The sequence below is a fragment of the Gadus macrocephalus genome, chromosome 1 (assembly GCF_031168955.1).
Source record: "Gadus macrocephalus chromosome 1, ASM3116895v1".
In the NCBI taxonomy this organism is placed as follows: Eukaryota; Metazoa; Chordata; class Actinopteri; order Gadiformes; family Gadidae; genus Gadus; species Gadus macrocephalus.
Genome location: NC_082382.1, coordinates 14,271,997 through 14,297,919, shown reverse-complemented (window position 1 = coordinate 14,297,919; position 25,923 = coordinate 14,271,997). Strand labels below are relative to the sequence as shown.

General features: G+C 45.2%; 2 protein-coding genes across 4 annotated transcripts in view; one reads left to right on the top strand and one right to left on the bottom strand.

The window, feature by feature from the left end:
• The first annotated feature begins 390 nt into the window (after window positions 1–390).
• mul1b (mitochondrial E3 ubiquitin protein ligase 1b) lies at window positions 391–4,281 on the top strand. 3 transcript variants are annotated; one of them, XM_060047810.1, is made up of 5 exons: window positions 391–507; window positions 1,481–1,671; window positions 1,769–1,856; window positions 1,989–2,109; window positions 2,269–4,281. In XM_060047810.1, exons 2-5 carry the CDS (start codon window positions 1,552–1,554, stop codon window positions 2,996–2,998), a joined length of 1,059 nt encoding a protein of 352 aa, XP_059903793.1. In that variant the 5' UTR covers window positions 391–507; window positions 1,481–1,551; the 3' UTR covers window positions 2,999–4,281. The 3 variants fall into 3 exon arrangements, with proteins under 3 accessions (XP_059903793.1, XP_059903786.1, XP_059903777.1); XM_060047803.1 differs by lacking the exon at window positions 391–507 and adding an exon at window positions 522–809; XM_060047794.1 differs by lacking the exon at window positions 391–507 and adding an exon at window positions 902–925.
• A 1,758-nt stretch (window positions 4,282–6,039) lies between these two features.
• The window catches only part of vwa5b1 (von Willebrand factor A domain containing 5B1), a 21,474-nt gene continuing 1,590 nt past the window's right edge, over window positions 6,040–25,923 (bottom strand). The window contains exons 2-22 of the mRNA XM_060047781.1: window positions 25,150–25,292; window positions 24,666–24,824; window positions 24,186–24,405; window positions 23,002–23,150; window positions 22,051–22,182; window positions 20,714–20,838; window positions 19,552–19,728; window positions 18,186–18,296; window positions 17,609–17,811; window positions 16,449–16,563; window positions 15,986–16,174; window positions 15,442–15,649; window positions 14,900–15,081; window positions 13,963–14,227; window positions 13,261–13,557; window positions 12,268–12,405; window positions 11,272–11,397; window positions 10,813–10,881; window positions 9,466–9,535; window positions 8,781–8,904; window positions 6,040–8,344 (exon numbers count right to left, since the gene is read on the bottom strand). Of these exons, the coding sequence (XP_059903764.1) occupies window positions 7,637–8,344; window positions 8,781–8,904; window positions 9,466–9,535; window positions 10,813–10,881; window positions 11,272–11,397; window positions 12,268–12,405; window positions 13,261–13,557; window positions 13,963–14,227; window positions 14,900–15,081; window positions 15,442–15,649; window positions 15,986–16,174; window positions 16,449–16,563; window positions 17,609–17,811; window positions 18,186–18,296; window positions 19,552–19,728; window positions 20,714–20,838; window positions 22,051–22,182; window positions 23,002–23,150; window positions 24,186–24,405; window positions 24,666–24,824; window positions 25,150–25,288 (3,906 nt within the window). The 5' untranslated portion in view covers window positions 25,289–25,292 and the 3' untranslated portion in view covers window positions 6,040–7,636. The remainder of the gene's footprint in view (window positions 8,345–8,780; window positions 8,905–9,465; window positions 9,536–10,812; window positions 10,882–11,271; window positions 11,398–12,267; window positions 12,406–13,260; window positions 13,558–13,962; window positions 14,228–14,899; window positions 15,082–15,441; window positions 15,650–15,985; window positions 16,175–16,448; window positions 16,564–17,608; window positions 17,812–18,185; window positions 18,297–19,551; window positions 19,729–20,713; window positions 20,839–22,050; window positions 22,183–23,001; window positions 23,151–24,185; window positions 24,406–24,665; window positions 24,825–25,149; window positions 25,293–25,923) is intronic.

Here is a 25,923-nt window from a genome sequence, read left to right as displayed (position 1 = left end):
ATGAGGACGATGATGAGAAGTTAGCGGAAAGTGACTTTAAAAGGTCATCCGCACCTTTTACCGTCAGGTCAATGACCCTGATGCTCATTTACATGTCAAGTAAGATTATATCTGTGTCTGATTATGGCAACAACCTTTTTTTCTGTCAAATGCTGTTGTGATCACATCAATCATTGATTATTTAAAACCTTTAAAGGTTAATTTAGAGATAAGCCTAAAGTTTAATGTTAAAGGTCTTTAACCTGGTGAGATTCCAGAATACATTTTATTAATCACAAAATTGTAAGCTAAAATAAATAAAGTTTTTTATTTTCCAATGTCACCTAATGGTCATAATAGAATATTTACCTGTAGTTTTGCTTCAAGAAAGGACCGGCCATCCATGACCAGCTGCATGCTGACACCTGCTGGTATATTAAAGCACTGCAGGCATATATTGAAATACGTTTCCTTGTTTTGCTGCTGTAGCGTTAACTTTCTATTTAGCTTGTCCTCTTTGAGAAAGGGGTGAGTAAGCTGGAAAAACTACATTATCTCTGTTCGTGGTGACAATACATTGGGGACTTTAGTCACTAAGCCTTTACATGATGTAATTCAATGGCTATCTTTTGACAGGATAGCCGAAGCTAAACTTGCTAACACAATGCGGACGTGTGTATGACTCTAGATGTTTATAGCTGATCCAGAGGGCGTTTAAACCAGTTGCGCCGTTCGTTCACTGCCTTGATAGTTATTATCGCTTCGAAGTGATAGTAACTATCAACTTAAATGTTTATACTAATTGACGCTGTTTACCATGGTTGCTAACGGTATGACTGAACGTTAGTGGTTGTGTGAGAGGTGTTTCTACAATAACACACAGTGGTGTTGTATCTACCTCAATGTCATCTCATTATGGTCATTCACCTCCTGGTTGATCCCATAGGTAATAACCGCCAGATATCTAGGAAAAAAAATAAATAATAGTTACAATACGTCCTTATGCATTTTGTCTCTCGCATGTCAATTGGTTGAAGCTCGTGAACTGACAAGCCATAAATCAACGACATTAGTGAGTTTAACAGTGGTTCCCAACCTTTCACTTAAGGTGCATTTGTCACTCAATTATCAGGACTTTTTGCGGGCCACCTAATAAGCAAAATGTAAAACATTGATACATACTCATGCAGTGTCTGAGCAAAAAAGGGTCAGTGCCCACTTCATACACAATTATCACTGCAGGAAAGTCATGGCCATCGCCTTTAGTGGGAATAACACTGCAACACTTTATTCATCAAAGACAAATTTGCACAAAACATTAATGCTGACATGATTTTTTGTGCATTGACATGAATTGTAACATGAATGCACAAAAAACATTTTTGAAATAATAACAAGCCGTCGTCTATTAAAAAAAGTAAAACCCCACGTAGCACATGCAGTACCCTGGTGTACCACAGGTTGAAAAACACTGCTCTTATCCATCTCTCCGTCTCTTCAGCTCCTGGTTCGTTATTTCCCCCGGTGCTTGAAGGAGCAGGAAGCTGCCAATCACCGGCAGAAGAACACAACATGGACTCCAACGGGAAGCCCTCCACAGTCCAGGTTGTGCTGCTAGCTGGCAGCTCGGCCCTGACCGCCTTCTTCTACTCTGTTTATAGGAAGCGGGCTACGACAGTGGCCAGATTAAAGGTCAACACCACAACAGCCTCACCCAAATGTCAGCACATTCTGCATATCAGTGGCAAAGGTGTCCAACCAGTATTGATCTAATCTGTTTTAAATGCAGGAAGCCAAAAAGGTCCCCATTGACCAAGATTTGAAAAAGTACCTGTCTGACATCCCTGGAAGATGTGTCCCATATGCTGTTGTAGAAGGTATGTTTAACATAACTTTTATCCAATTCGCTCAATAGTACAAAGACGTGGTTGCATGAATTATGATGAAGGTTTAGAACTTCAGCTTTGCTTCCATTTTCCGTTGCTTCACTTGTATGTCCTGTATCTTAGGTGTTGTGAAATCCGTAAAGGAATCGCTAAGCAGCCAGTTTGTTGACAACTGCAAGGGAGTCATTGAGAGGCTGACCCTGAAGGAGAAGAAGATGGTATGGAATCGCACCACGCACATCTGGTAAGTGTGTGTGTGTGTGTGTGTGTGTGTGTGTGTGTGTGTGTGTGTGATGAAGTATATTTCACACTGTTCATTTAGCTTGTGTTGTATAATTGTGTCTAATAAATTGTTAAGAACGTCAGTGGTCTTAACAAACCACGGGTGTCCCATCCCACACAGGAATGACACAGAGAAGCTGATCCACCAGCGCACCAACACGGTCCCCTTCGACCTGGTGAGTCACGACCAGGCGGTCGACGCTGCCGTGCGCGTGGTGCGCCCCCTGGACTCGGCCGAGCTGGACCTGGAGACGGTCTACGAGAACTTCCACCCCACGGTGCAGTCGCTCTCCAACGTCATCGGCCACTTCATCAGCGGCGAGCGGCCCAAGGGCGTCCGCGAGACGGAGGAGATGCTGCGGCTGGGCGAGAGCGTCACCGGGGTGGGGGAGCTGGTGCTGGACCACAACCTGGTGAAGCTGCAGCCCCCCAAGGAGGGCCTGCCCTACTTCCTCAGCCGGCTGGACCACCAGTCCCTGCTGAGCAAGCAGGAGAGCGGCGTGCGCGTGTGGCGGCTTCTGGCGCTGGCGTCGGGCGCGGCGGCCTGCTCCCTGCTCCTCCTGCTGCTGTGGCGGCGCTACGAGCGGCACCGCCGCGCCCGCGGGGAGAAGAGCGTCCTGCGGGAGTTCAAGGAGCAGCAGAGGAGGCGCCTGCGGGAGCTGGACATGGACGAGGGGGCGGTGTCGCCGGCCGCCTGCACCGTGTGCCTGAGCCGGGAGCGCTCCTGCGCGTTCCTGGACTGCGGCCACGTGTGCGCCTGCGGGCCCTGCTACCTGGCCCTGCCCCAGCCCAAGAGGTGCCCCATCTGCAGGGCGCCCATAGACCGGGTGGTGCCGCTTTACAACAGCTAATGACACGCGAACCGAAATGCATTGTTCATCAACGAATAAACACGCACCCAAGCAGGCAACCATTATATCTATTGCCGAGTTGTCATGACTAGGATTTCAGTCGGCGGCTGAGAAAGATAAGATGCGGTCAAGTCTAAAATAAGACTGGATATTTGATCGTTAGACGTGTGTAGATGTCGCCTCGGGAGACCGTGTTGACGTTCAAGTTTGCGATTCGGAGAAGAACAGAACGTGAACCTGCGAGACCAGGATGGTCTCACGAGGCTAGGTTTCATCGGGACAAACACTGGTCTCGCTCTTAGTACGAATATTGGGTCTGCTCATTTTATTTATTATTAAGTCCTACGCTAAAAACTAATGAGGACAAATACACTACATGTGCCCTGGTACAAAGAGCTTGTCTTAAAATGACACCTCTGGGAAAAGGGTTTATTGAATGAGACAATTCTTGGTGTGTGAGCGTCGTTTACAATAGCAACAGACTGTGTATGAGTCATATTATTCATCTTCTGTCTGTCATTCAAGAAAGGATAGGTGGGCTTGAACACCTTCTTCAGGACATGTTTTTGTGTGTTTTTAATTGTCACAACTGAAACCTCATTAAAGACAAATTCATTGTATTGAAGTATATTTACTTCATACCAACTGCAACAGGAAATCGTATTCTTATTGTCCATCTTTTTTTTCCTATATGATGGGCTGCCAGCAGCCGTCTAATTACTAGAGCAGAGACTATAATCAAAATTGATTATAGTTCCTTTAAGATCCTGCTATGGAGTTAAATTGCTTGTATCTTCTGACTGAAAGTATTATTTTTACACCGCTCAGTGTAATTTGAGAATGGACTCCCAAGTCAACATGCTTTTACTGCAATTTTCTCTATTGTGGCAATTAGGGGTTTTAATGTGTGGATTCAGAAGTTGGTCTTGTGTTCCATTTAGTGTGATTAAGGGTTCAACCGCAGAGGACTGAAAGACCATTGGGTTTGTTTTCTCTGCGTCCCTTAATACAATAGAGCAATGTTATTATGAAACAAATACGATCTGATAACCTTGTCAAGTAACAACATCCTGCAGTGTGTTGCCTTTATGTAGTAAGTCGTAAACTGTTTATTTTACTGGATAAATATAAACTGGCCAACTTTTGACTTTTATATGGTTGGCAGGCATCAGTCACCAATACTATATAATGACGCAATATCACATTGCTCAAATACATTCACTCCCTGCAAATGGTGTATATAAATCCCATTTTCCATGTTCGATAAAACTGACCAAAGAAAAGAGTTGTCTGAAGTGTTTTCATTCCATATTGTATCTTGGTCAACTCTTTCTATAAAAAACTATATGCTGGACAAAGCCTTCCTCTGATTAATCTCCAAGTGACAGCTGTTGCCCTGCAATAGATTGGCCCTCACTTGAATACATCCGTAAAAGGCAAGATCATTATTGAAATCATAAAACTCATAATATAGTATGTGCCTTTGACAGGAAAACATGCATTGCTTAAACCTCTGGAAATCCACAAGCAGTTAGTTATTAAATAAAGTTAACATCTTGAAATCTCCCAAGATATCGAGTCTAACAAAAGCAGGATTGAGGTTTGTTAAGGACACTGGATGATGTAACACCAGGTTAATTTTCTCTAGACACAACTCTGCCCTCGCAACCCACACCGTTTTGCTGCCTGATTGGTTGCTTTCACCACTCATCAACATTGATAGAACACTGTCAAAGGGTGTCCGGATATGTCACAGGGATGAAAGGTCTGAGCACATGCTTCAGCCACCCGGCCCCAGCACCACCACCACCACCTTTTCAGAGGCTTTTACAGTCTATTAGCTCAACAGAGAAGCAGCCCTACAACACCATGGAAACATAAAGGCTTGCATCCAGTCTTGCCTTGTGTGTCGCTTTTGGTTATTTTTCTCGCACAACTCTGTGTGTGCATCATGAAAGACATGCTCTGTATTGTCAAGCCGGTTTGAATTGAAATGATTTACAAGGGCTATGGAAGATATTCACAAGAACACACACACACACACACACACACCCACCCACTCACAAAGACAACAATTATTTGTGTGTGGGTAATTCAATAAATTCTTGAATTATAAAATGTATACAATTGCTGTTTAGTCATTTTGTGACTATGAAGAAATTATCATAATTTCCACAAAAAGCTTGAGTGCACTGGGTTTATTAAATCAATTGTTTGCCACATTTTTCTAGGTTTCCATTTTAAGATGACTCATAGCCTTAAATAGTTTTTATGATAAAAAAACAGTTTAATGTTATGTTTAATCACTGTTAGATGTAACAAGCAGAACAATGTAATATTAACTGTAGCCTACATGACATCTTGCAAATGCTATGGAGGCCGTAACCTAGCAACAACATACCCGTGAAAAAAAAAATAGATTTGTTTCATCGGAAGCAATGTACTTGTTACACAAAAGGCTTTTTTCTGGTAAATCATTTCTTTAAGGATTAAATAAAATAGAAATGAAGGCAGAATACATTTGAATGGTTGCTAGGGGAAAGGATGCAATGTGAAAACATGCCTCTCTCTTCAATTTGAAAGGAGATTGCTAAATTCAAGTAGGCGGTCGCTCTTCAGAGCATGACGTCACAACAGGTGGAGGTGGAGTGTTGCTCCTCTCCCTCACGCGAGGATTCAAGATGGTCTGGCAGGGACCCCTTTAGTGAGCAGTCACTTAGAGAACATCCTGTTTTCCTTTCATTCCCTTTCCATGCTGAACTCCTACACTCTCTGATATAGTGGACACGTTTAAACAGCCAGTTTCACCCATCATTGTATTCAGCATGTGTACATTTGCCCTGTAGTTAACTATAAAATTAGATTCAATTCTGACAAATATATTACATCAGAATGTTATACTCCAGATAGATAACTGTTCTATTCCTATAGGCCTAAGAAATGTCAGAATATATCTGCAGGTATAATAGAGTATCAATACCATATATCACAAATACAATGCACAAAAATACAAATCAAATAAAAAAAGAATGATGCACAGCTGGTGTCGAGAGATTTTATTTCATGCACCTGCAGTAGCATTGGCCTTTTGTTAAGGCAGCTTCCAAGAGTCTCAAACATTCAACAATCTTATTTTCATTTTTTTTAAGACACACGTAGCCACCTAACAAAATATATTCTGCACTGTTAACTGAGCCCCAACGGCGTGTCAGAAGTACGAGTCATCACAATTACAGCTGGACGTATCACCGCATTTCAGCACTACGAAATGCGGTGTGACCACCGCTCCTCTGGGAGAGCACAGCGCAGGACGAGTCATTTCAGTCACTTGACATTTGGCAACATCGGTACATGAACAGTTAGTTATTCTCATGCAGAACGCAAGCAACCTCCGCCTGAGTGGATAAATAATAAACCTGAGTCAAAAACAACACGGTCGGACAGAAAGGACCTAAATTAGCCTACTCAACGACACCGAAACAGCTTCAGCTGAAAAAACAACAACACAAATATCAGAATAGAATACAGAATCAATCAAAATGACATTGCAGATGAGCAAAAGGAATATATCTATATCAAACCAAATATACATTACAATTTAGAGTAGATTCATATCAACATAAACAGTCGCTTGCACATCTTCTGGGAACGTTTAAAGTGAACCTGTTTGAGGCACTTGTGGCTGATGTGTGGGGGTGACTGGGGGCGGTCAGGCCTTTGCTCATTCTGATAATTACGGTCTCCTCAGACCTACACCAAAACACTAAGTTCCTCTTTTAATGACAAGTGTGCATTGTTTTTTCACACATCATCTTTGGGAAAACAAGATTCATATTGGTTTATTGATTTCAATTTAGTCTATTTAATATTTAATTATCAACAGTCTTGGATATGTTTTTTAAAGCGGCTCTGATTTGTATAGTGTTTGAAGTCTCAAACCTAAGAAAAAAAGTATTAGGCGATAAACAATAAAAATGCTATGCAAGCAGGTCAAGCATTAATATCTCATAGTAATGAAGGCCATGCTGACAATTGCATATTTTACTGTTTCTGGTGCCAACACATTGTACAATAGTGAGAATATTCACTAGTAGCATGGCTTGCAGGTTAATTTTACATACTTTCCAAATGGCATCAATCAATTTGTCACAATACAATATATATAAGATTACAATAATCACATACAAAAATATTTGGATGAGAAAAGTTTAAATGAATGTTCTCCAGGAATTGTTTAAGAATATCCAGTGCGGGACATCAATATGATGAAAACTAGACATTTATTTATCTTACGTCTCAAATGTTTTATGGTCAGTGGTGTTTAGAGTGTTACATGATCTTCGCTATTCTCCCTAATAACAATCCTGGGATCTCCGGCACAGTTCCAGTTCCATCCCCCCCCCCCCCGCTAGCCAGGATCTTGCTACAGCATGTGAAACCCCCTTGGTAATCTCTAGCATACGGTGCTACTTAATATCTGGGAAAACAAAAAGTGATACTTTCTCATGGGATGTTCAACAAAAATATGAAGACCACATTGCACAACGCCCACAACTGCAATGACACACCTGGACTCCAGATGGGAGCCTTGTAAAACACTCAGACACAACACTTAGCATAAGATCGGTCTACTCGGTCTCAGACACTGTTGGGGTTGTAACACAACATGTTGAGCTGCAGGTTCTCGTCCCAGTGTCTGAGGATGATGAAGAGTTGATTGGCTGCGGCCTTGACCGAGGCTAAGTCCCGCCCCTCTGGGATGCGCTGGTCGCTCAGCCACATGCTGGCCTTGGCCGCCACCAGCTCCCACTCGATGAAGTAGCCGGCCGAGCTGTGCTCCAGCCAGGCCAGCGCCACCGCCGTGGCCCACACCATGTTCTCCACCTCCTGGAGCCGCTGGAGGGGCAACGCCGCCTCCGCCACCGCCTCCGCCACCGCCTCCTGGCTCTCCGTCTCCGAGCCGCGCCCGCTGTCCGTCTGCGACGGCGAGGCGAGGGCTGGCTCGGGGGAGGAGCCTGAGGACAGGCCGCCTCCCAGGGAGGAGGGCGCGGCCTCCGTGCGGGGGCCGCCGCTGCTGGGCCACAGCGCGGCGGTCTGTAGCTGCTGCTGCTGGTGCTGGTGGAGGTGGTGCGGGCGTTGAAGGGCGCCCCCGGCGCTGCAGCCGCCTCCGTCGCCTCCCGCACTCTTGGGGATGTGCCGGGGGGCCGAGTGAGAGAGGTGGGGACCCAGGCTCGCCCGGTGGCTGGAGAACGGGGAGGTCCACTTGAGCTTGTCCATGGGCACGCTGATGGCGTCGCAGAGGGCGCCGTCCAGGGGGAACGCCCCGCACGCCATCTGCAACGACACCTGGGGGGAAGAAGAAGAAGAAGACGTCTCTAGTGTGAGTCATCCCAGCGCTCAGCCCGCTGCGTCTGACGGCCTCGCTGGAGTCCTCTCTGGTAGCCCCGAGGTACACATTTTAATAGCTGCTTTAAATAGATTCACACAAGCGAACCACCATGGGTCATTAGATTGAGACGTACGACCGACCGCCGCTGGTCAAAGGGTGAGTGAAGGGTGACCGTATGAGGTGACGCATCACTGCTGCTTTCGGTGAGACAATCATCATCAGAACAGAGCTGAACGCTAGGTTGAGTGTTGGGAATACAGTCTTTGAGTGTAGAAAGGAATAAAAAGCCTCTGGCAAAACCGTATGGTTCAGCTCCATAGGAGGACAGGGGCATCGACCGGAGGCGCGTCACGTGATGATTGCTCGAGGCAGTGGTTTGACCTGTGGACTCACCACAGGAATGTAGTCTTTGTTCTTGTTGTCGCTCTCCCCGGCTGAGTCACCCATCTTGCTGTTTGAGCGACACATGAAGCCCCTGGCCGCCCGAGTCAGGAGACGGGTCCTGCTGAGCGTCAGTCTAATTGGAGGAGAGAGAGAGAGAGAGAGAGAGAGAGAGAGAGAATGTGAAGGGAAGGAGAGAGAAGGGAAGGAGAGAGAAAGGAAGGAGAGAGAAAGGGCAGGGAGATACTCCATAAGGTGTTGCTGCATGAAAATTAGCAAAAGGTGTCAAAGGTTCACTTCCTTGCTTATTTAGCAGACATCCAAAGCAACTACCAGTGAATTCAGATACAGGTTGTAAACAAATAAGTAGGGGGTTAGACAGTGAATTTAGATACAGGTTATGAAGAAGAAGGTAGGTGTACAGTACAGAGACAGGTCATTAAGGAACAGGTAGGGGTGCCATGGTATAGATAAGGTCTTAATGGAGCATGTAGGGGTTCAACAGTACAGATACCTGTCATTAAGGAGCAGGTAGGGGTTAGAGGAAGGGGGTTTGCATTGTGTGTCAAATGTGTGTGTGTGTGTGTGTGTGTGTGTGTGTGTGTGTGTGTGTGTGTGTGTGTGTGTGTGTGTGTGTGTGTGTGTGTGTGTGTGTGTGTGTGTGTGTGAAGCAGCAGCATTTCCAGGCATTACCGACCTGGCAGAAAAAAGGCTCTCGACGGACCTCTGTGATTGGTCGGAGGTCACAGAGGGACTCCTCTGGGAGGCTTGGGGGCAGAGACACACAGGGAGACAAAGTCGCATCAATTTAGCTCTTGAAGTAAAACTAATTCAATCCCTTGTGGTTTGGTGGTCTCGTGCTAGGTATGACCTGGAGAGTGGTAAATGTTCAATAACGTGGATTATTCTAACAGAGGCACAAGGTAAACGGGCTTGCGTTCTGGAACTGGTTCATGAAGCATCTGGCGTACACAGGTAAACAAACAGTTATGAACATGTAGGCCATGCCTAAATGTTCTAATTTACGCAGGTTAACCTTTGGTCTGTCTTGGCTTAAACAGAAATTTCAAAGTGGCCCTGTTTGTAGTCTTTAACTTAACATTAAAACCTTATATGGTGTTGTCCATTATGTGGTGAAGAAACCATTCATAACTGTGGTTAGCTTGAAACATGTAATCAGAAATAGCATAGACTAAAATAATCACTCTCTACAGGATGTGATCTCTGACAGGAGACAGCACAACCCATACTACGGGATGGGATCTCTGGCTGGATACCACACAACCCATACTATGGGATGTGATCTCTGAGAGGAGACCATACAACCCATACTACGGGATGTGATCTCTGAGAGGAGACCATACAACCCATACTATGGGATGTGATCTCTGGCTGGATACCATACAACCCATACTACGGGATGGGATCTCTGGCTGGATACCATACAACCCATACTACGGGATGTGATCTCTGAGAGGAGACCATACAACCCATACTATGGGATGTGATCTCTGAGAGGAGACCATACAACCCATACTATGGGATGTGATCTCTGAGAGGAGACCATACAACCCATACTATGGGATGTGATCTCTGAGAGGAGACCATACAACCCATACTACGGGATGTGATCTCTGAGAGGAGACGATACAACCCATACTATGGGATGTGATCTCTGACTGGAGACCACACAACCCATACTCAAGAATGGGTTGTTGGGGACAGCTCTGTTGCAGACAGACAGACAGACGGACAGACTGACAGAGACAGACAGCAGGAAGGCTGAGCCCCGGGGACAACTCTGTGTCAGATAGAAAGACAGACAGCAGGAGGGCTGAGGCCTGGGGAACTGCTCTGTTGCAGACAGACAGACAGACAGCAGGAGGGCTGAGGCCTGGGGAACTGCTCTGTTGCAGACAGACAGACAGACAGCAGGAGGGCTGAGGCCTGGGGAACTGCTCTGTTGCAGACAGACAGACAGACAGCAGGAGGGCTGAGGCCTGGGGAACTGCTCACACATCCAGGGTCAGACTGTTCCACTCACTCTCTGTGAAGCTGCAGCTCTCCCACCCGGCCGATGAAGGGGTGCTGCATGGAGACGCTCCGTCTTCACCTAACAAATCAGAATAGTGATTAAAGACACGACATGGGCTAACCTGAAGACCATAACACAAATGAAGGAAACAGCCTCGTTGGTTAAAAGGGCAGGATTGATTTGGGTCAGCAAACACCTTTGGGTATTTTGGTGCACAGCAGGAACGTCGCTGCCTCTCCGGCGTGTGCCTCTGTTGCTATGCTACTACCGAAGCATTGCGGAAAATAGTGATTACCACTAAAGCTGAAACATTTCACAACCAGCACGCAAGTTAGGTCGGTCTCGCGTAAATCGATTTTATTGTCCCTGTGTGAGGACACGCATTCCCGCCTCCCTTCCTGTTTCACATGAAGGAAAGGAGAGACAGAGAGCCGCTTGTAGGAACACGGGGAGGGTGGCAGGTCTTACTGTTGGGCAGCAGCGCCTCATCATTCTCCTCCGACATGCAGCCTGACTGGGAGCGGCCCAGCCCCACTGAGTAGCCTCTCTTCCGTCTGCGCGAGCTGGAGTGGGAGGCCGGGCTGGCTCCGTCACCTGCAACAACCAATTCAGCCTTTTGTTGTCGCTTTTTTTTATTTGACATTTTATTTGAAATGCAAGCACACAGACCCATTTTACCGACATCGGTAGCACCCAAACGATCCAGAAAATATTGTATCTGTCTGAATGTGTGAATGACTGTCAGGTCTCCCTTCATGTGTGAAAAGGAAAGCTATAACTAGAGAATGATTATTATTACTGTAGTTCCTGCAGGGCTATCTGTTTGAGCGTTGGGTTATGCTCCTCTCAGATCCCTTAAGATGAATATATTTCCATTTTTTTGTATTTGTTGATATAAAATAAAAGAAAGAAAGTGGGAGGACAAAGCCCAAATTTCATAGGCTTCCAGGGTCCAGATTGTGTTGTTGTGATTGTGTATGTTGTGTTTGTGTGTATGCTGTGTTTTTTTATTCATGATGTATTTGTAAGAAACGTTAAAAACTCATTAACATTAGCCAGAGTATTATGCATTGACTAACATGTAACTAACAGTTCATTAACCTAACCCTTGGGGGTTTAACCCTTAGGGGGGTTAGGGTTAGGGTTGACCAAACCCTATTAAATAAGAATGAATTAACATGAACACCATCAGTTAATGTTATTTCTTATTACTGTATTAACTAATGTCAGTTCATTGTTAACTATTGTTATGTTTTACCTGCTTGTGTATGTTTTTTTTTTTTTTTTTAAACAATAAAAAGCAAATTGCTGTATGTCTCTGGATTGTCATTGTGCAATATCTGCTTGTTGGCCTTCATATTGACGAAACCAAAATTGCCAGGGACCCTGACCTTTTCCACTCAATGAAAGGCTTTGTCCACGGGATTCAAAATTCAATACGTTTCATCAATAGGGAAGACTTACAAGTGTTTATATACTCAATGGATGTCTCCAAATACTCATTAGTGTCCAGATCCACGGGGACAAACGCTGTGTATTTGCTCAGTATATTGCAGGCCTTGCTGGTGTGAATGGCGTACAGTTGGTAGCGTCTCCCTGAACCTGCGTAGAAGGAACACACAATACAACACAATGTCAACCTTATACGGTCTCTGTCTAGACTAGATATATCCAGCTTTTATAACCATCATTTTATTACAATATAAAGAATAAACAACGGTGGGGTCTTCCGTTATTGTAAAATAAGGCACTGTGGCTTATGACCGGGAAGTATATTAGTACCAATAACAGTGGAGTGGTTTATTGCGCTTTTACCACAGTTACCAACAGTGTTAGATATGACTTGTTATTTTATATGCACACATAAATATTGTATATAGTTGTTGGCCTTTTATCGACCTAATCAGCTGAAAACATTATTCTGCTGCGCTTTGGGCATATATCTGCGTTGTCAAGGAGATATCTGTTGGACGATGTTGAACGTGTTGTAAATGTTGGATTTGCAGACATCAGACACCATCATAAAGACATACATATTGTGAACACAACGTCTTGAAGAAAAAAACAGTTCATGCACCTTCACAAAGACATATATGTACACACAACATCATAAAGACATAAACTGGAACAAATATATACACTGTGCACCATCACATCAACATATACAGTACATAAACCATCATAAAGAAAAACACTGAACATATACAATATGCACCATCATATCAACCTATACAGTACATACACCATCATAAAGACAAACACTGAACATATACAATATGCATCATCATATCAACCTATACAGTACATACACCATCATAAAGACAAACACTGAACATATACACTATGCACCATCACATCAACATAAACAGTACATACACCATCATAAAGACAAACACCAAACATATACACTATGCACCATCACATCAACAGATATGCTACACACACCGTCAGGCTCACCGTGCTCAATCTCGCTTTTCTTCTCAGCCATGTGCTCAAAGTTCCTCAGGATGGATCTCCCCGCCAGGTGGTGGAAGGTCTCGTTCCACAGGTCCTCGTGGACCTTCTCCTCGCGCTCGCGCCCGTTCAGGTAGGGCTTGATGTCGAACACCACCTCCCACCTCACCGGCTGACCGCACAGCAGGCCCGTTACCACCGCCTTGCAGTCCCCCTTCTCCGGCGGGACGCAGGCGGGCAGGCCGGGGCAGAGGCCGTCCTGGGGGGTCTCCACCTCGCACAGCTGGTGCGCGTAGGCGTCTGGAAAGGCCACCGAGCGGGGTGTTTAATCTCCGGATTACAAAGGGCGTTTCGGGTTCTTTGACTTCTTCTCAGCTCGGCGTCTCGTAAGCAAGCTTTGCTCTGGGGTTCGTTGTTTGACCTTTCACGTCACCCAGTTCATTAGTTCTATACTATCGGTTTAATACGGTTTTATTAAACTACTACAGATCACAGACTTAATAGAAGATCAAAGAAGAGAAATTAAGTCATGTCCCAGTGACATCTTTCAGATAAGATAAGAGGATAGTCCCAGACAGGAAATGAATGTGAAAAGATGGCTTTTGAAATCATTTGTAAAAGATTGAAAAACGCTTCACAGCGGCTCTTGCCATCATCCCACCCCCCCGGAGGCAGCAGAGAGCGGTCTCCTAGCAGCGCTCTCACCTGTATCTCCGAGGCTGCCGACAGATGGGCTCTCCGTGGAGGACCTGGAGCCGTCCGTCCCCTGGTTGGCCAGGCCTGCTGCTGCCGGCGCAGGGGGCCCGGCCGCCACGCTGCTCCCCACCGCCAGAGGCTCCTCCTGGGCCTGGAGGGTACGGGCATGGGTCTGGGTCTGGGGGTCTGCGTCGGCCTCCTGCTGGGAGGGAGCCCTAGGGCCGCCGGCAGGGCGCACTCTGGAGGCTGTGGCGCACAGGCTCTCCAGCTGGGACTGGTTGAGATTCAAGATGCGAGACGAATATTATTGAATTATTTATAGTTCATAGATTCCCATCCTGATGAGTCCATGCATTTTGCAGGAGCTTTCATTTATGGATGCTCTAGTTTTTGAAATATTGTCACGAAGCCTCGAAGGTTCTCTGATTTACAAACGCAGCCGTCATAACACAAAGACATCGGCTCAACAACAGACTCAGTCCTTGAACCTTCCCCCCAACTACTGTGGTCCTTATACATGTGGTTAAGGAGCTGCATTCTTTTTCTCAAGGGCCGCTGTATTTTCCTTGATTAAATCGAGACACACTCCCAAAGCAACATGGCAGCTTAATTGTTGTTTGTATGATTTCCCCGGGCCTTAACGGTAGTGTGTGCATTCCTCTTAAGCATTCCTGATTACACTCCAGCCAGGCCAGCATCAGATGGCTGGGATAATATCCTATTGTTGTTCTCGCCACAAGCTTGGCATTATGTGCTTCTGTATGCAGCAGATAAAATGTAACATGATGAATTCATTAGATTAGACATAGGAGTTCTATTTCCAAAGTCTTTCCGGGTATTCGTTTTAATATAGATAACAAGATTATTTAGCAACACAGGCAATCTAATCATCAACTCTAAATCTCAGACTCTAAAAGCATGTTCCATTCGACTTTCAGGCTACAACCTGGTAGTCGTCTTTCCACTGGGCGCCGTAGTCTGGGCTGGTCTGGCCCACCAGCTCCTGGGCTTTGGCTCTCCTCAGGGGGTTCTTCCCCACCACGGAGCTGGGGTCGCTGGGTGTGTACACCTTCTTGGCTGGGTTGAAATCCACAATCTGGTTGGTGCTGTAAGCGCGCCTCCTCGACGCTTCAGAACAATACAAAACCAATCAATAGGCAAACACTTAATACGATAAATAATAAGAATAGAAATGTAGGTGATCAGCAGGGTCATGACCTCAACGCTCATATAATAGCTGTGGCTGAGAAGAAGCACCCAATAACAACAGGGCAATACTCCCCCACTATTAATGTGGACTGCATCTCGCAACATTAGTTTAGCTCTGTGTTGTCCTGCAAGATCCTGCAACTATCATGCTTCGATTATTTTAAGATTCAAATCCTATTGAATTGATTATGGGGGGGCACTTGAGTTTGCTAAATTATTATATTTTTATTCTTTTTGTGTTTGTGGGGGGGTGGGGGGGGGGCTGTGATTGTGTCCTACCGGTGGTGTCTTGCTGCGTGGACACGGGGCTGCTCTCTGACATGGAGTCCTGGGAGGGGGAGAAGGGAGAGCTGGAGGCCGCCTCGGCCGTCTGGACCCCCTGGGCCTCGCTCTCTGAGGACCGCCACGGCTCCTCTTCCTGGGAGTGGAAGAACACGGAGCTGGCCGACTCGTTGGAGCGCAGCATGCTGTAGCGCCTCCTCTTGTCCTGGGGTTGTCGGTGGAGATGGATGAAGAGGGTGGGAACTCTAGAAAGGGCTTTGAAAGGATCTAATTGAGCTCTCTGTGAAAGGGGGGGGGGGGGGGGCTGATTCACTAACACACACAGACACACGCTTCCAATAATGATGATGATAATAATCTCCACCTCCATATCTACATTTACCATCACCAGGTTCAACTCAACCAACACTACCTCCATCTCTACATTTACCACCATCACCGTCTCCACCATCATCGTCATTATAGTAGTCACATTCATATTCATATCCATATCCATACGGATATTCATGTTCCATAGGTCCAGTGTAGTACATGTACTAACTGAGTTTGGGTTGGGATGTAAGCGCGTGGTGTCGCAGACCACGCTGTAGCCAATCAGCCGGTCTCCAGGAAACAGGAAGGAGCTGCCCACGGGAGAAAGCAACACTTCCTTGGTCTCAGGGAAAAGCCACTCGATGGCGATGTCGCTGAGCACTGGGGACATCATGGTTCTCTTCAGGGACTTGATCATCTGATGGGGAGAGGGGGAAATAGAAACGCTTGAGAAACTCATCTTCTGGGTCATGCATTTGATCCATTTAAACGACAAATCAAGTGAATGGACAAAACTAAAATGAAGGCTTACAAATGGACAATACAAAACCCTTGCTGAGACGGGCATCATTTAAGTCATGATTTCCTTGCCAAAGCAATTAGCTAATAGTTAGTTAGCTTTGACGGCATTGAGCTCTTTTCAGAGCTAAACGGCTGGGTGTCAACGTGGGATAAGATGCCATATTGAGTACCTTGGGCTGAAGGCACTCCCCCTCTGCCAAGAACTCGGCCGTTCCTTTGGAGACCGTCGCCAGTCCCTGAAGCAGTCTTCTGCACGCACCCTGACCGATGCCAAACGTATGACACCTGACACACGCACACAGGCAGATGCACACACACACACACACACACACACACACACACACACACACACACACACACACACACACACACACACACACACACACACACACACACACACACACACACACACACACACACACAAATACAGATAAACACACCACACACATACTCACACACACACGCACCAACGCATGCACACACGCAGGCAGAAAGACACACACACTCACACACACACACCCACACACTCACGCAAAGGTAGACACACACACACACACACACACACACACACACACACACACACACACACACACACACACACACACACACACACACACACACACACACACTTAGCTCCATTGGAAGATTGTTGGATGACCATGAATTGATCAATGAGTGTCCATTGTATTCAAGATATATTCTTTCTTTCATATAAAGCTCTTGAATTCTCTTGCCTTCAGTGTCTCTGTGGCTGTCTCTACAACACAGAGCTCACCTGGTTAGAAGTCTGGATTATATGTGAATGGAATGATACTCCCCTGCCTTAAATTGGGTTATTGCATGTGTTAATCCCAAACCCTATGAGAAATATGGATGAGCCATTTCGTGAACAACCAGCAATGGCCTCTTCTCAGTTGGGCGCCCTTGACTTTACCAATGTACTTCAGTGAGACAATCACATTTGTTTTGATTTGATTTATTATATTTTGGTTCTTTCTAAAGACTGTAATATATACACTTTATAATACAATGCATCTCCAAAGGCACTGAACAGCTATTATGAATCTGTTGCTTATCAGAGAAAGGATTGCCTTGAAATAATAAGCTGTTGCAGTTAATTCCAAATTAATACACCGTATTAATTGGGCAGTGTCAGCGTATGATTTTTTTTTTTCCGCATGTTCTATTAAAAATAATAGAAAATGCTTTTCTCCTAAAACACAACTTCAACCAGTGTTCTTTAGGCACCAGCAGCTAGCGGTCGTCATGTGAGACCCCAGAGCATGTACCAGCGGGCGTGTATGTGTGTATGGCGAGGATGATGGCCTACCGGGCGTAGCGCGCGTGGCTGCGCATCAGCTCGATGACCCTGCCTGTGTTGCTGACCGCGCCGTCGGTCAGCAGGAAGAGCAGTCGGGGGTGGCCGCTCTGCAGGGGCTGCCTCAGGGCCCAGTGGAGCGGGGTCAGGAGGTTGGTCCCGCCCATGTCCGCCCTCACCCTCTTGATGTACTCACAAGCCAGGGCCAGCGTGTCCTAGCCGGCGCCATTAGAGCAGCCAGAGACAGGCAAGTACATTATACAATGGATACAATGTTTTTCTTTTCATCATTTGAGCTAATAGAGACGAGAGCCGTGCACATGTGTGATACACAAACCCTGTTTCACTCAGTGATGTTCTGGGGCAAGACCTTCGAACTGTGGGTACTAAATACGCGTGTTGTTAGGTTTGTCGCTTTACAAAAAAGCTAATGGAAAAATATCTGTTCTCCTTTTTTCCCTCCATCTCAATAGAAGAGGAAGGATGGAGGTGATGAAGGTGGAACAGTAACACACAGGAATGCGTCTGTCATGGACAGGATGATGTTGTTGTTGTTGTTGTTGTTGTTGTTGTTGTTGTTGTTGTTTACCTCCTGGTAGTTCTGACTAGTGCTGAACAGTGCTCTGAACGTGGAGCCGAAGCCCAGGATGTTGAAGAGGCAGCCGGGCATGAGGCTCTTCAGTATCACCACCATGGCGTCCTTTATATCGGGACACAAAGCAGAGCCACGGCCAAGGACAGTGGGAAGAAGAGGACATGAAGAGGTCAGTCGCCATTTGATGCCTCAGACGCGTCTCTCCCTCCCTCACAGACAGCCCTTTCTGAGGTGTGCTGCTGAATAAATGCAGATCAATGGCAAGCTCGTCGAGTCTTTTCTGGATTTCCTGAACAGCAGAATCGTTGATTCTCAAGAAGAAGAAGAAGAAGAAGAAGGATACACGATTTTGTTTTAAAGCCAAACACTTGGAAATATTGCAATATAATTGTAATAATATCCATCTACGATTTTTTTTACAAAGACTCAGATTAAAGTAAATTGGGGTAGTTAAGTAGTAGTAATTATAAAAAATTAGGAATTAGGAACAAAGGAACAAGGAGAGAGAAAGAGACAGACAGACAGACAGACAGACAGACAGACAGACAGACAGACAGACAGACAGACAGACAGACAGACAGACAGACAGACAGAAAGACAGACAGACAGACAGACAGACAGACAGAGACACACACATACACACACACACACACTCACACACGCACACGCACACAGACACACACACACACTTGGCCTTGCCACAGGCAGACTTTCACTACACCCAGACAAGGGATTGTAAGGTACGAGACGTACCATACAAAAGCCAGGCACATGAGTCTCAAATGAGTGTAAAGTGGTCGGCCTCTAAGCCAGGGCTAGCTTTTCACAAGTGCATTGAAGCAAGACCAATCACTTACCGACAGGCTCTTTAAAATATAGGAGTTCAAAGCCCTGATCGTCTACAGTGACTCTTTTTTCTAAACCTAATAAATGGAACACCAGAGGCGTTTTAGATGAAGCCTGGGCATGTCTCTTCAGAGTCAGTCAAACATATACCGCTCACAGGCCAACACGTATGCTCGTTAGTGATCGCTTTAGGCCATCATTGATTTCTATATATTTATTTATCATAAAAATTTCCCTTGGCATCGGCATTCGGGAGTGGGACATAAGCAGCAAATGTTTGGATCTTTGCTTTATATAAAACCATTAGTTGATCATCAAACCAATCAATTTCAGTTTCTCAAATAAATTATTATTCAACTTATCAATACATTTTTCATCAAATACAGTTCATCAAATAATTCAGCACTAAACGCATGTTTATGGCAAATTAATCACCTACCAGTATTTTAACACTGTACTCATATTAATAATAAACCAAGATGATGCAAAATAGGGTTAAAATACCCCCTCATACCTTCACACGATTGATGCTTATTCCACTCATGCTGCCACTGCGGTCGATGAGGAAGATGAACTCTCCATGCACCTTCCTCAGGTCTGAGCTGAGTAGCTTGAGATCGGGGCAAAAGTTCAGCATCACCACCGGGTTGTGGAGTATGTCCTTGTGAAGACGCTTGTGAATGACATCTACCTGCGAAAGATCAACAGAGCCGCTAGAACAGAATTTCCCAGGGCTGAAACACATGCGGCAAATCCTAGTTTGTGCCTCCGATGCAGTTTCAATGCATTTTAAATTAATTGCATGAGTGCAATGAAGATGAAGACTGAAACCGTTATTCGGGGTAACATCTTAGGTTGCCTTAAATGCCTTTCAAGGCATAAAAATAACACTTAAAGAGATCGAAACACAAATTCTTATTAACAGTAAGCATCAGAAAAATTATGTTCCATGAAATCCGTTGCGATATCAGGTCATTTCAGTTGATCGATCTCCTCCTATTCCTTCAAGACAATTTAACGGCAGTCGGAGACCATTTTCCCTCTTCCCGCTAGTTAGCCACATGGTAACTATTAGCATACACTAGCGTGATTAAACAAGGCCGCCAACATTTCAATAATTTTGCAGCTGAATGAGGCTACGGTGTTTCGGACTTTGAGGAAGTACAAACTATGTAAAGCAGAGGGGGTGGGAGACTGTCCACCCCTACAATCCTGAAGCTTTCCCAGACTGAGTTAATTGGCTGACTTTGAAGATGTGTATTAACATATTTTGTTTTCTTGACAAGAAAACAAATGTGTAGTGGATAGATCCCTCTGTGATATGGCTTTGCATAGCAGCGTCAGCTAAATAAATGCAATGTTATGTACGGTGCCTACACAAGGGATACCTGGTAGGCTCCGAGCTCCTGGTGAGTTTCCATAGAAACCAATTTCATATCACATCATTTCATAGTTAAGGTCTTTATTAACTCCATTGGAACTAAGGTGTTTTACATAGTTATTGTTTTCCTTTTACTTGTATAATAATTTGATATTAGAAGAATTTGATAAAAAAGTACTTGAAATTCCACCCACACATACAAGGCCACAAACGTACACACATTACCAGCCCCCCCTCTCACCCACATAATCCCCCCCCCGCCCACACACACACACACACACACACACTCCCACACCTTCTTATCGTCGCTGGGGTCCTTCTTGGTGGCCTTAATGAAGTCGCTCCTGCCCTGCAGGTGCTCGTCATACTCCTCCTGGGTCATGTCTCCGTCCTCGATGAGGACGTGAGGGAGGTGGGGCTCTGTGTGGGACAGGGGGGAACAGGGATGCATGACACAGACATTCCCTCAGCCTATCTCAACAGGCGAGCAACAATAAGTGTCATGATGAAGACGGACGGCGGCTGGCAATTGCACTTCGAGGCAACCGAGGGCTGTTTATTCAGGAAGCATAGCAGCAACTCTAGTAGCACAGAGTTGCCCATGCTCATATATGTACACAGTGAAGGGAGGAGAACATCACCGATATGGACGATCAAAGTGAGCGAATGTGCATATGCATCGTGTATCAGAATTCACACGTCAGGGAAGAAAAACTGTCAACATCAAGAACTGATTGGGTAAGGTGTGTGATTAAGAGAAAAAACACTTTGTCATAGTGGAGCATGACGACGTAACACAGGGGATGTTTATTTAGAGCTGGTTGTCAGGATGCATCATGGCAACGTTGTACATGCATGACCATACATGTACGCAGTTAATGCAGAAGGACATCTCCTGGGAGTGTCGGCTACCTGGCTGAGTTCAATATCCGTTTGTAGTAACGAGCGTTGCATCGTTTCTATCAAAATAACACCTTTGGCTTGACCGAATAAGCTTCTGAGACTTACGTCCTAAGCGCTCCAAGAATGCTAATCCAGTTTTGTTGAGTTGAGTCGTGTTACAGACGATAGCTGACACTGTGCATTGATATGCAGGCCGAACCGGCTCTGTTTTGTCCCTGCTTTTCTCCCCATCACTACGGGTCAATGCATGATGAGACGAGATTGAGGCCCAAGTACACCGCTGGGTGGAATTCAATTGCATGAGTATACTGGCATCAGGACCTGTGTGCAGACACAAGCCCCCTCTGTCTGTCTGTTTGGTAGTTATAGCCCGGCTTTTTAACCTTGCCTCTGGAGGTGTAGTGTTCCAAACACAATTGGGTTGATATTGTTAAAGGGAGGTGGGAAAATCATCATCAAAAGCCTGGATATTATACACCCACACGGCAGAGATGCAGTTTGTTTTCTCCGGCCATGTCAGGCTTAAATATCAGCTGGACAGCTAGTGTCCAAGGAAACAGAGAGTGGGGGGAGGAGGGAGGGGTGGGGAGAGAGATAGAGATGAATCACCTAGCTGCCTCTCTATGGGTTTGGCGAGGAGGAGGTAAACACTGTTTGATAATATTGTGCTTTAGAGTGGAGGGGAGAGAGTAAGTGGGCAGGGATGCCCAGGCGAAGCTGTTAACGCACCGCTGGGGTAGATAAGGATTTCAACGGGACAGTCGTAAGTGTACTTGTCAGCCAGGGTGATGACCACGCTGGTGGCCGAGCGGGCCAGAGGATCTGCGTCAGCCCGTATGGCGTGAGAGGGGCTCTCCACTCCTATGGGGAAGAAGAAACCGGAGGAAGAAGCGATGATGAGGAGGAGTAAACCAGAAGAGGACGATAAATAAAACAGCAGAAGTAGAAGAAGAAGAAACCGGAGTAAACCAGAAGAGGAAGATAAATAAAACAGTAGTAGAAGAAGAAGAAGAAGAAGAAGAAGAAGAAGAAGAAGAAGAACCAGAAGAAGAAGAGGATAAACCAGAAGAAGAAGAAGAAGAAGAAGAAGAAGAAGAAGAAGAAGAAGAAGAAGAAGAGGAAGATGATAAAACAGAAGAAGAAGAAGCAACAGGCATCTTAAAATGGTTGACAGCTGGAACTGTGGCTCTAATAGTTCTAGTCTAATTAAAAACAGCAGGCCTTCCAGCACACAACATCTGGAGGTGCTACCTTAATGTTTATTTGTTCCCCCCAGCTGCTACGACAACCATACGTAATGGCTTCAAATGTTTTGGAAGTACAAATAGGTCTAGACTTGAAGTTCAGACTAATTAAATCATTGCTCATTAAAAGGGAACAATGTGTTCACTAAATCTATTTGTTAATTACAACAGATGATGCACCCTTAACGAACAAAAAAGAGACCAATTCCTGAATAAAAAAAAATCATGTGAAAATCATGTGGGATATATCATGTATGTATAATTACCAATATGTAAATCAAATGCATAATGTATCAGAAGGCATAGATTTACAAAGTAACTGTTGAAAAGTAAGCGCTGAGTAGGTAAGGTGTGATTCCAAGAAAAACAACGCTATGAATGCCGCAAACAGTCACTGAAGTGTCAAGTTCTTAATGCGGCAGAGGAACCGTCTGACCTGACAGGAGGTATTGAGCACGGATCTCTAGGTTGAAGTTGAACTGGTAGTCCATGGAGTTGATGGACTCCTCCTCGAGCAGCGTGACCAGGCCCGGCTGGGTTGAGCTGGGAGTCTGTTCATTATGGCCCGTGGTACTCCTCTCTCTCCTGTATGTTGAACAACACAAACACCAAGCCATATATCATTCAAGTATTACCACCCAAAGAGGTGGGGGGGCATATATGACAGTCAGTTACTGTTGGGGGGCCTGTTCCTCTAATGCTGCGTCCTTTCTTCTTTCTATTTTTCCGGGCCCTCCTTCACTTATTGACATTTTCCAGACATTTGTTGGGCATCTCACGGCTGCACGCTACTTATTGCACTGGTCTAGAATGTTAACGCTCATTAACTAAGGTAGCTGTGATTGGCTAGTGAGCACGAAGCATTGCTCTCATGCACTCCCCGAATGACAGGCACACACAGAGGGCCGGTAAAGAGCACACAGGACCGGTAAAACCGGTATGGATTTTTTGACCACCCACCGGCCCGATGATGCGTTGGCCCCCCCGGCATTTGTCCCGGAACGCCCGATGGCCAGTACACCACTGCTCTCAATGCTAGACAACTCAATACCTTCAAGGGGCTGTAGGTACGATTTAAGAGCTATATACTAGTATTATTGAAGCTGCTGAAGGGACAATTTAAGAGCTATTTATGTCAGGGTAATCAATTAGAAGCTATTAGCTATTAGTGAGGGAAGTGCCCTGTGAGAGGATCTGTTCTGGACTGCCTGCTGGTCCCTGTATGAGACAATCTAGATCTTAGACCGCTATCGGCTCATTTTGGAACAATCAGGGCAATCTCTTCCCTGATTGGTTCAGGGGAATCCATCTGCCCTGTCAATCACGTTCACAAACACTGAGTTATCATCTCAATGGCGAAGAAATATAGAAAGGGAGGGAGCAGAAAGGGAGGAAGAAGAGAGAGAGGGAGTAGAAAGGGAGGGAGGGAATAGAGATGATGGGGGGGGTTTTATCGCGATATATATTGTATAATCGTTTTTCCGCCCTTCCTCATTAAAACAGTCAAATCATTACTTTTTAACCAAATGTGTTTAACTCCAAAAGGCGAAACATTTGTTTTACACGTCAGAAGTGATGTCGGTTCTTCACGGTCAACACTGAATCAGGGGTTGCACTCACGTTCTGGTGAAGTTCGGGGACAGGCCCTGCTCCTCGTTCACCGTCCTCTGCACCTTGGGCGTGCAGACGGAGGGCGAGCAGACCCGGATGCCCCCGTCGGCCAGGGTGGACAGCTCGGAGGAGGTGCTGACCAGGATGCTGACCGTCTCCATGGGAGGGATCACCCCCAGGTTCACCACCAACACGGTCCTCTCCAGGTCCTCGTCCATCACCACATGCCCTGCAGCGAGGCCAGACCAGCAACAGAAGAGACCAGACCAGTCAACCACAGAATCAAAGGCAGGCACGGGGAGTACATATATTGGAAATGTGTCAAGAATGTGACACATTTCCAATGCAACACCAGTTGTCTGCTGTTCTCCTGAAGGCTTGTGAATACAGTGGCTCAGGTAAAGCTCTGAGTACATTGTAATTCAACAACAACACACACAGTCTGTTGTGTCATTTAACACAATTGGGTTTAGTCCTTGTGTTTCTTACCGCTGCCACTCTGGGGTGTTCCAGTAGCACTGGAAACATCTGGCTGACAGTCATCGATTTTGGCCTTGTCTTTGATCTGCAGTGTTATGATCTGGCTGGATATCATAGCCTCGAAGCCCACCACTGTGGAGTTCTCTTCCAGCGGGTAAATAAAGATGCCTGCATGGTTAGGTGATGGGATATGAGAAGTGGTAAATAAGCCATCATTTAATTGATTGGAGACAAAGATGTATTTTGTCTGAAATTATCTGACATTTTCGTTATAAGTTATGAGAGGCAGAAATGTCACGGTAAACGTGCCATTTTAGCATTTTTGGTGATTCACATTCAGGGTAGGTTTGAAAAGACAGAGAAATACAAGCAAACCGTCAAAATATAATATAAATAATATCTGCCGAATATTTGCTGAAATTATATAATTGACTTAAATGTTTTTGTGAAATGTTTTTTTGCATCAAGAAGGAGACTCGAAACCATTACTCACCTTCAATGGCATGGTCCTCAATATTTTCATAGGTCATGGAGGCTGTCATCGCCAAGGTGTAACCTCTGACACAGGAAGTGATGTCCGAGACACTGAGTGGCAGGGCGGTCCATTTCTCCTTATTCAAGAGTCCAGGCATGGTGCTAGTTATGGGATGAGTTAAAAGGCCAAAGTTAAACCAACCGTTGGCAGACTGGCATGTCGGAATTCAAATCACACAGCTTAGTTTCTGCTGCTGTTGTTACACCGGCAGTTTATTAAACAAGCCTGCATGGGCCGGTGGTCCCAAATGCAGCCTACCTGTTGGTTTTATGAATATAAATGCCCAACACAGCCATGCTTAAAGGAAAATAAAAGTGAAAAAACATATATAGGAAATATAAATATATATATATATATATATATATATATATATATATATATATATATATATATATATATATATATACATATATATATATATATATATATATATATATATATATATATATATATAAATACGGATATTAAATAACAATAAAGGAATTATAGTCTTTCATAGTAAATCATGCTTTTTGTAATAGAAGGGCTGGCTGTGAAGAGACAATCATTCATGGGAATTAAGAAATAATGGGTTTCAGGTTAACAACATCGCAGATAACAAGCTAAAAATAATATGCAGGTAATGGCTTCTGGGTGCTGCTTTATGTAAATGTAATTTGGTAAATAAAGGACAGCCAGAGGTGTTTGTTTTCTGCCAAGGCGCTCCCTCTCCCCCGTCTGCAGACACACCAG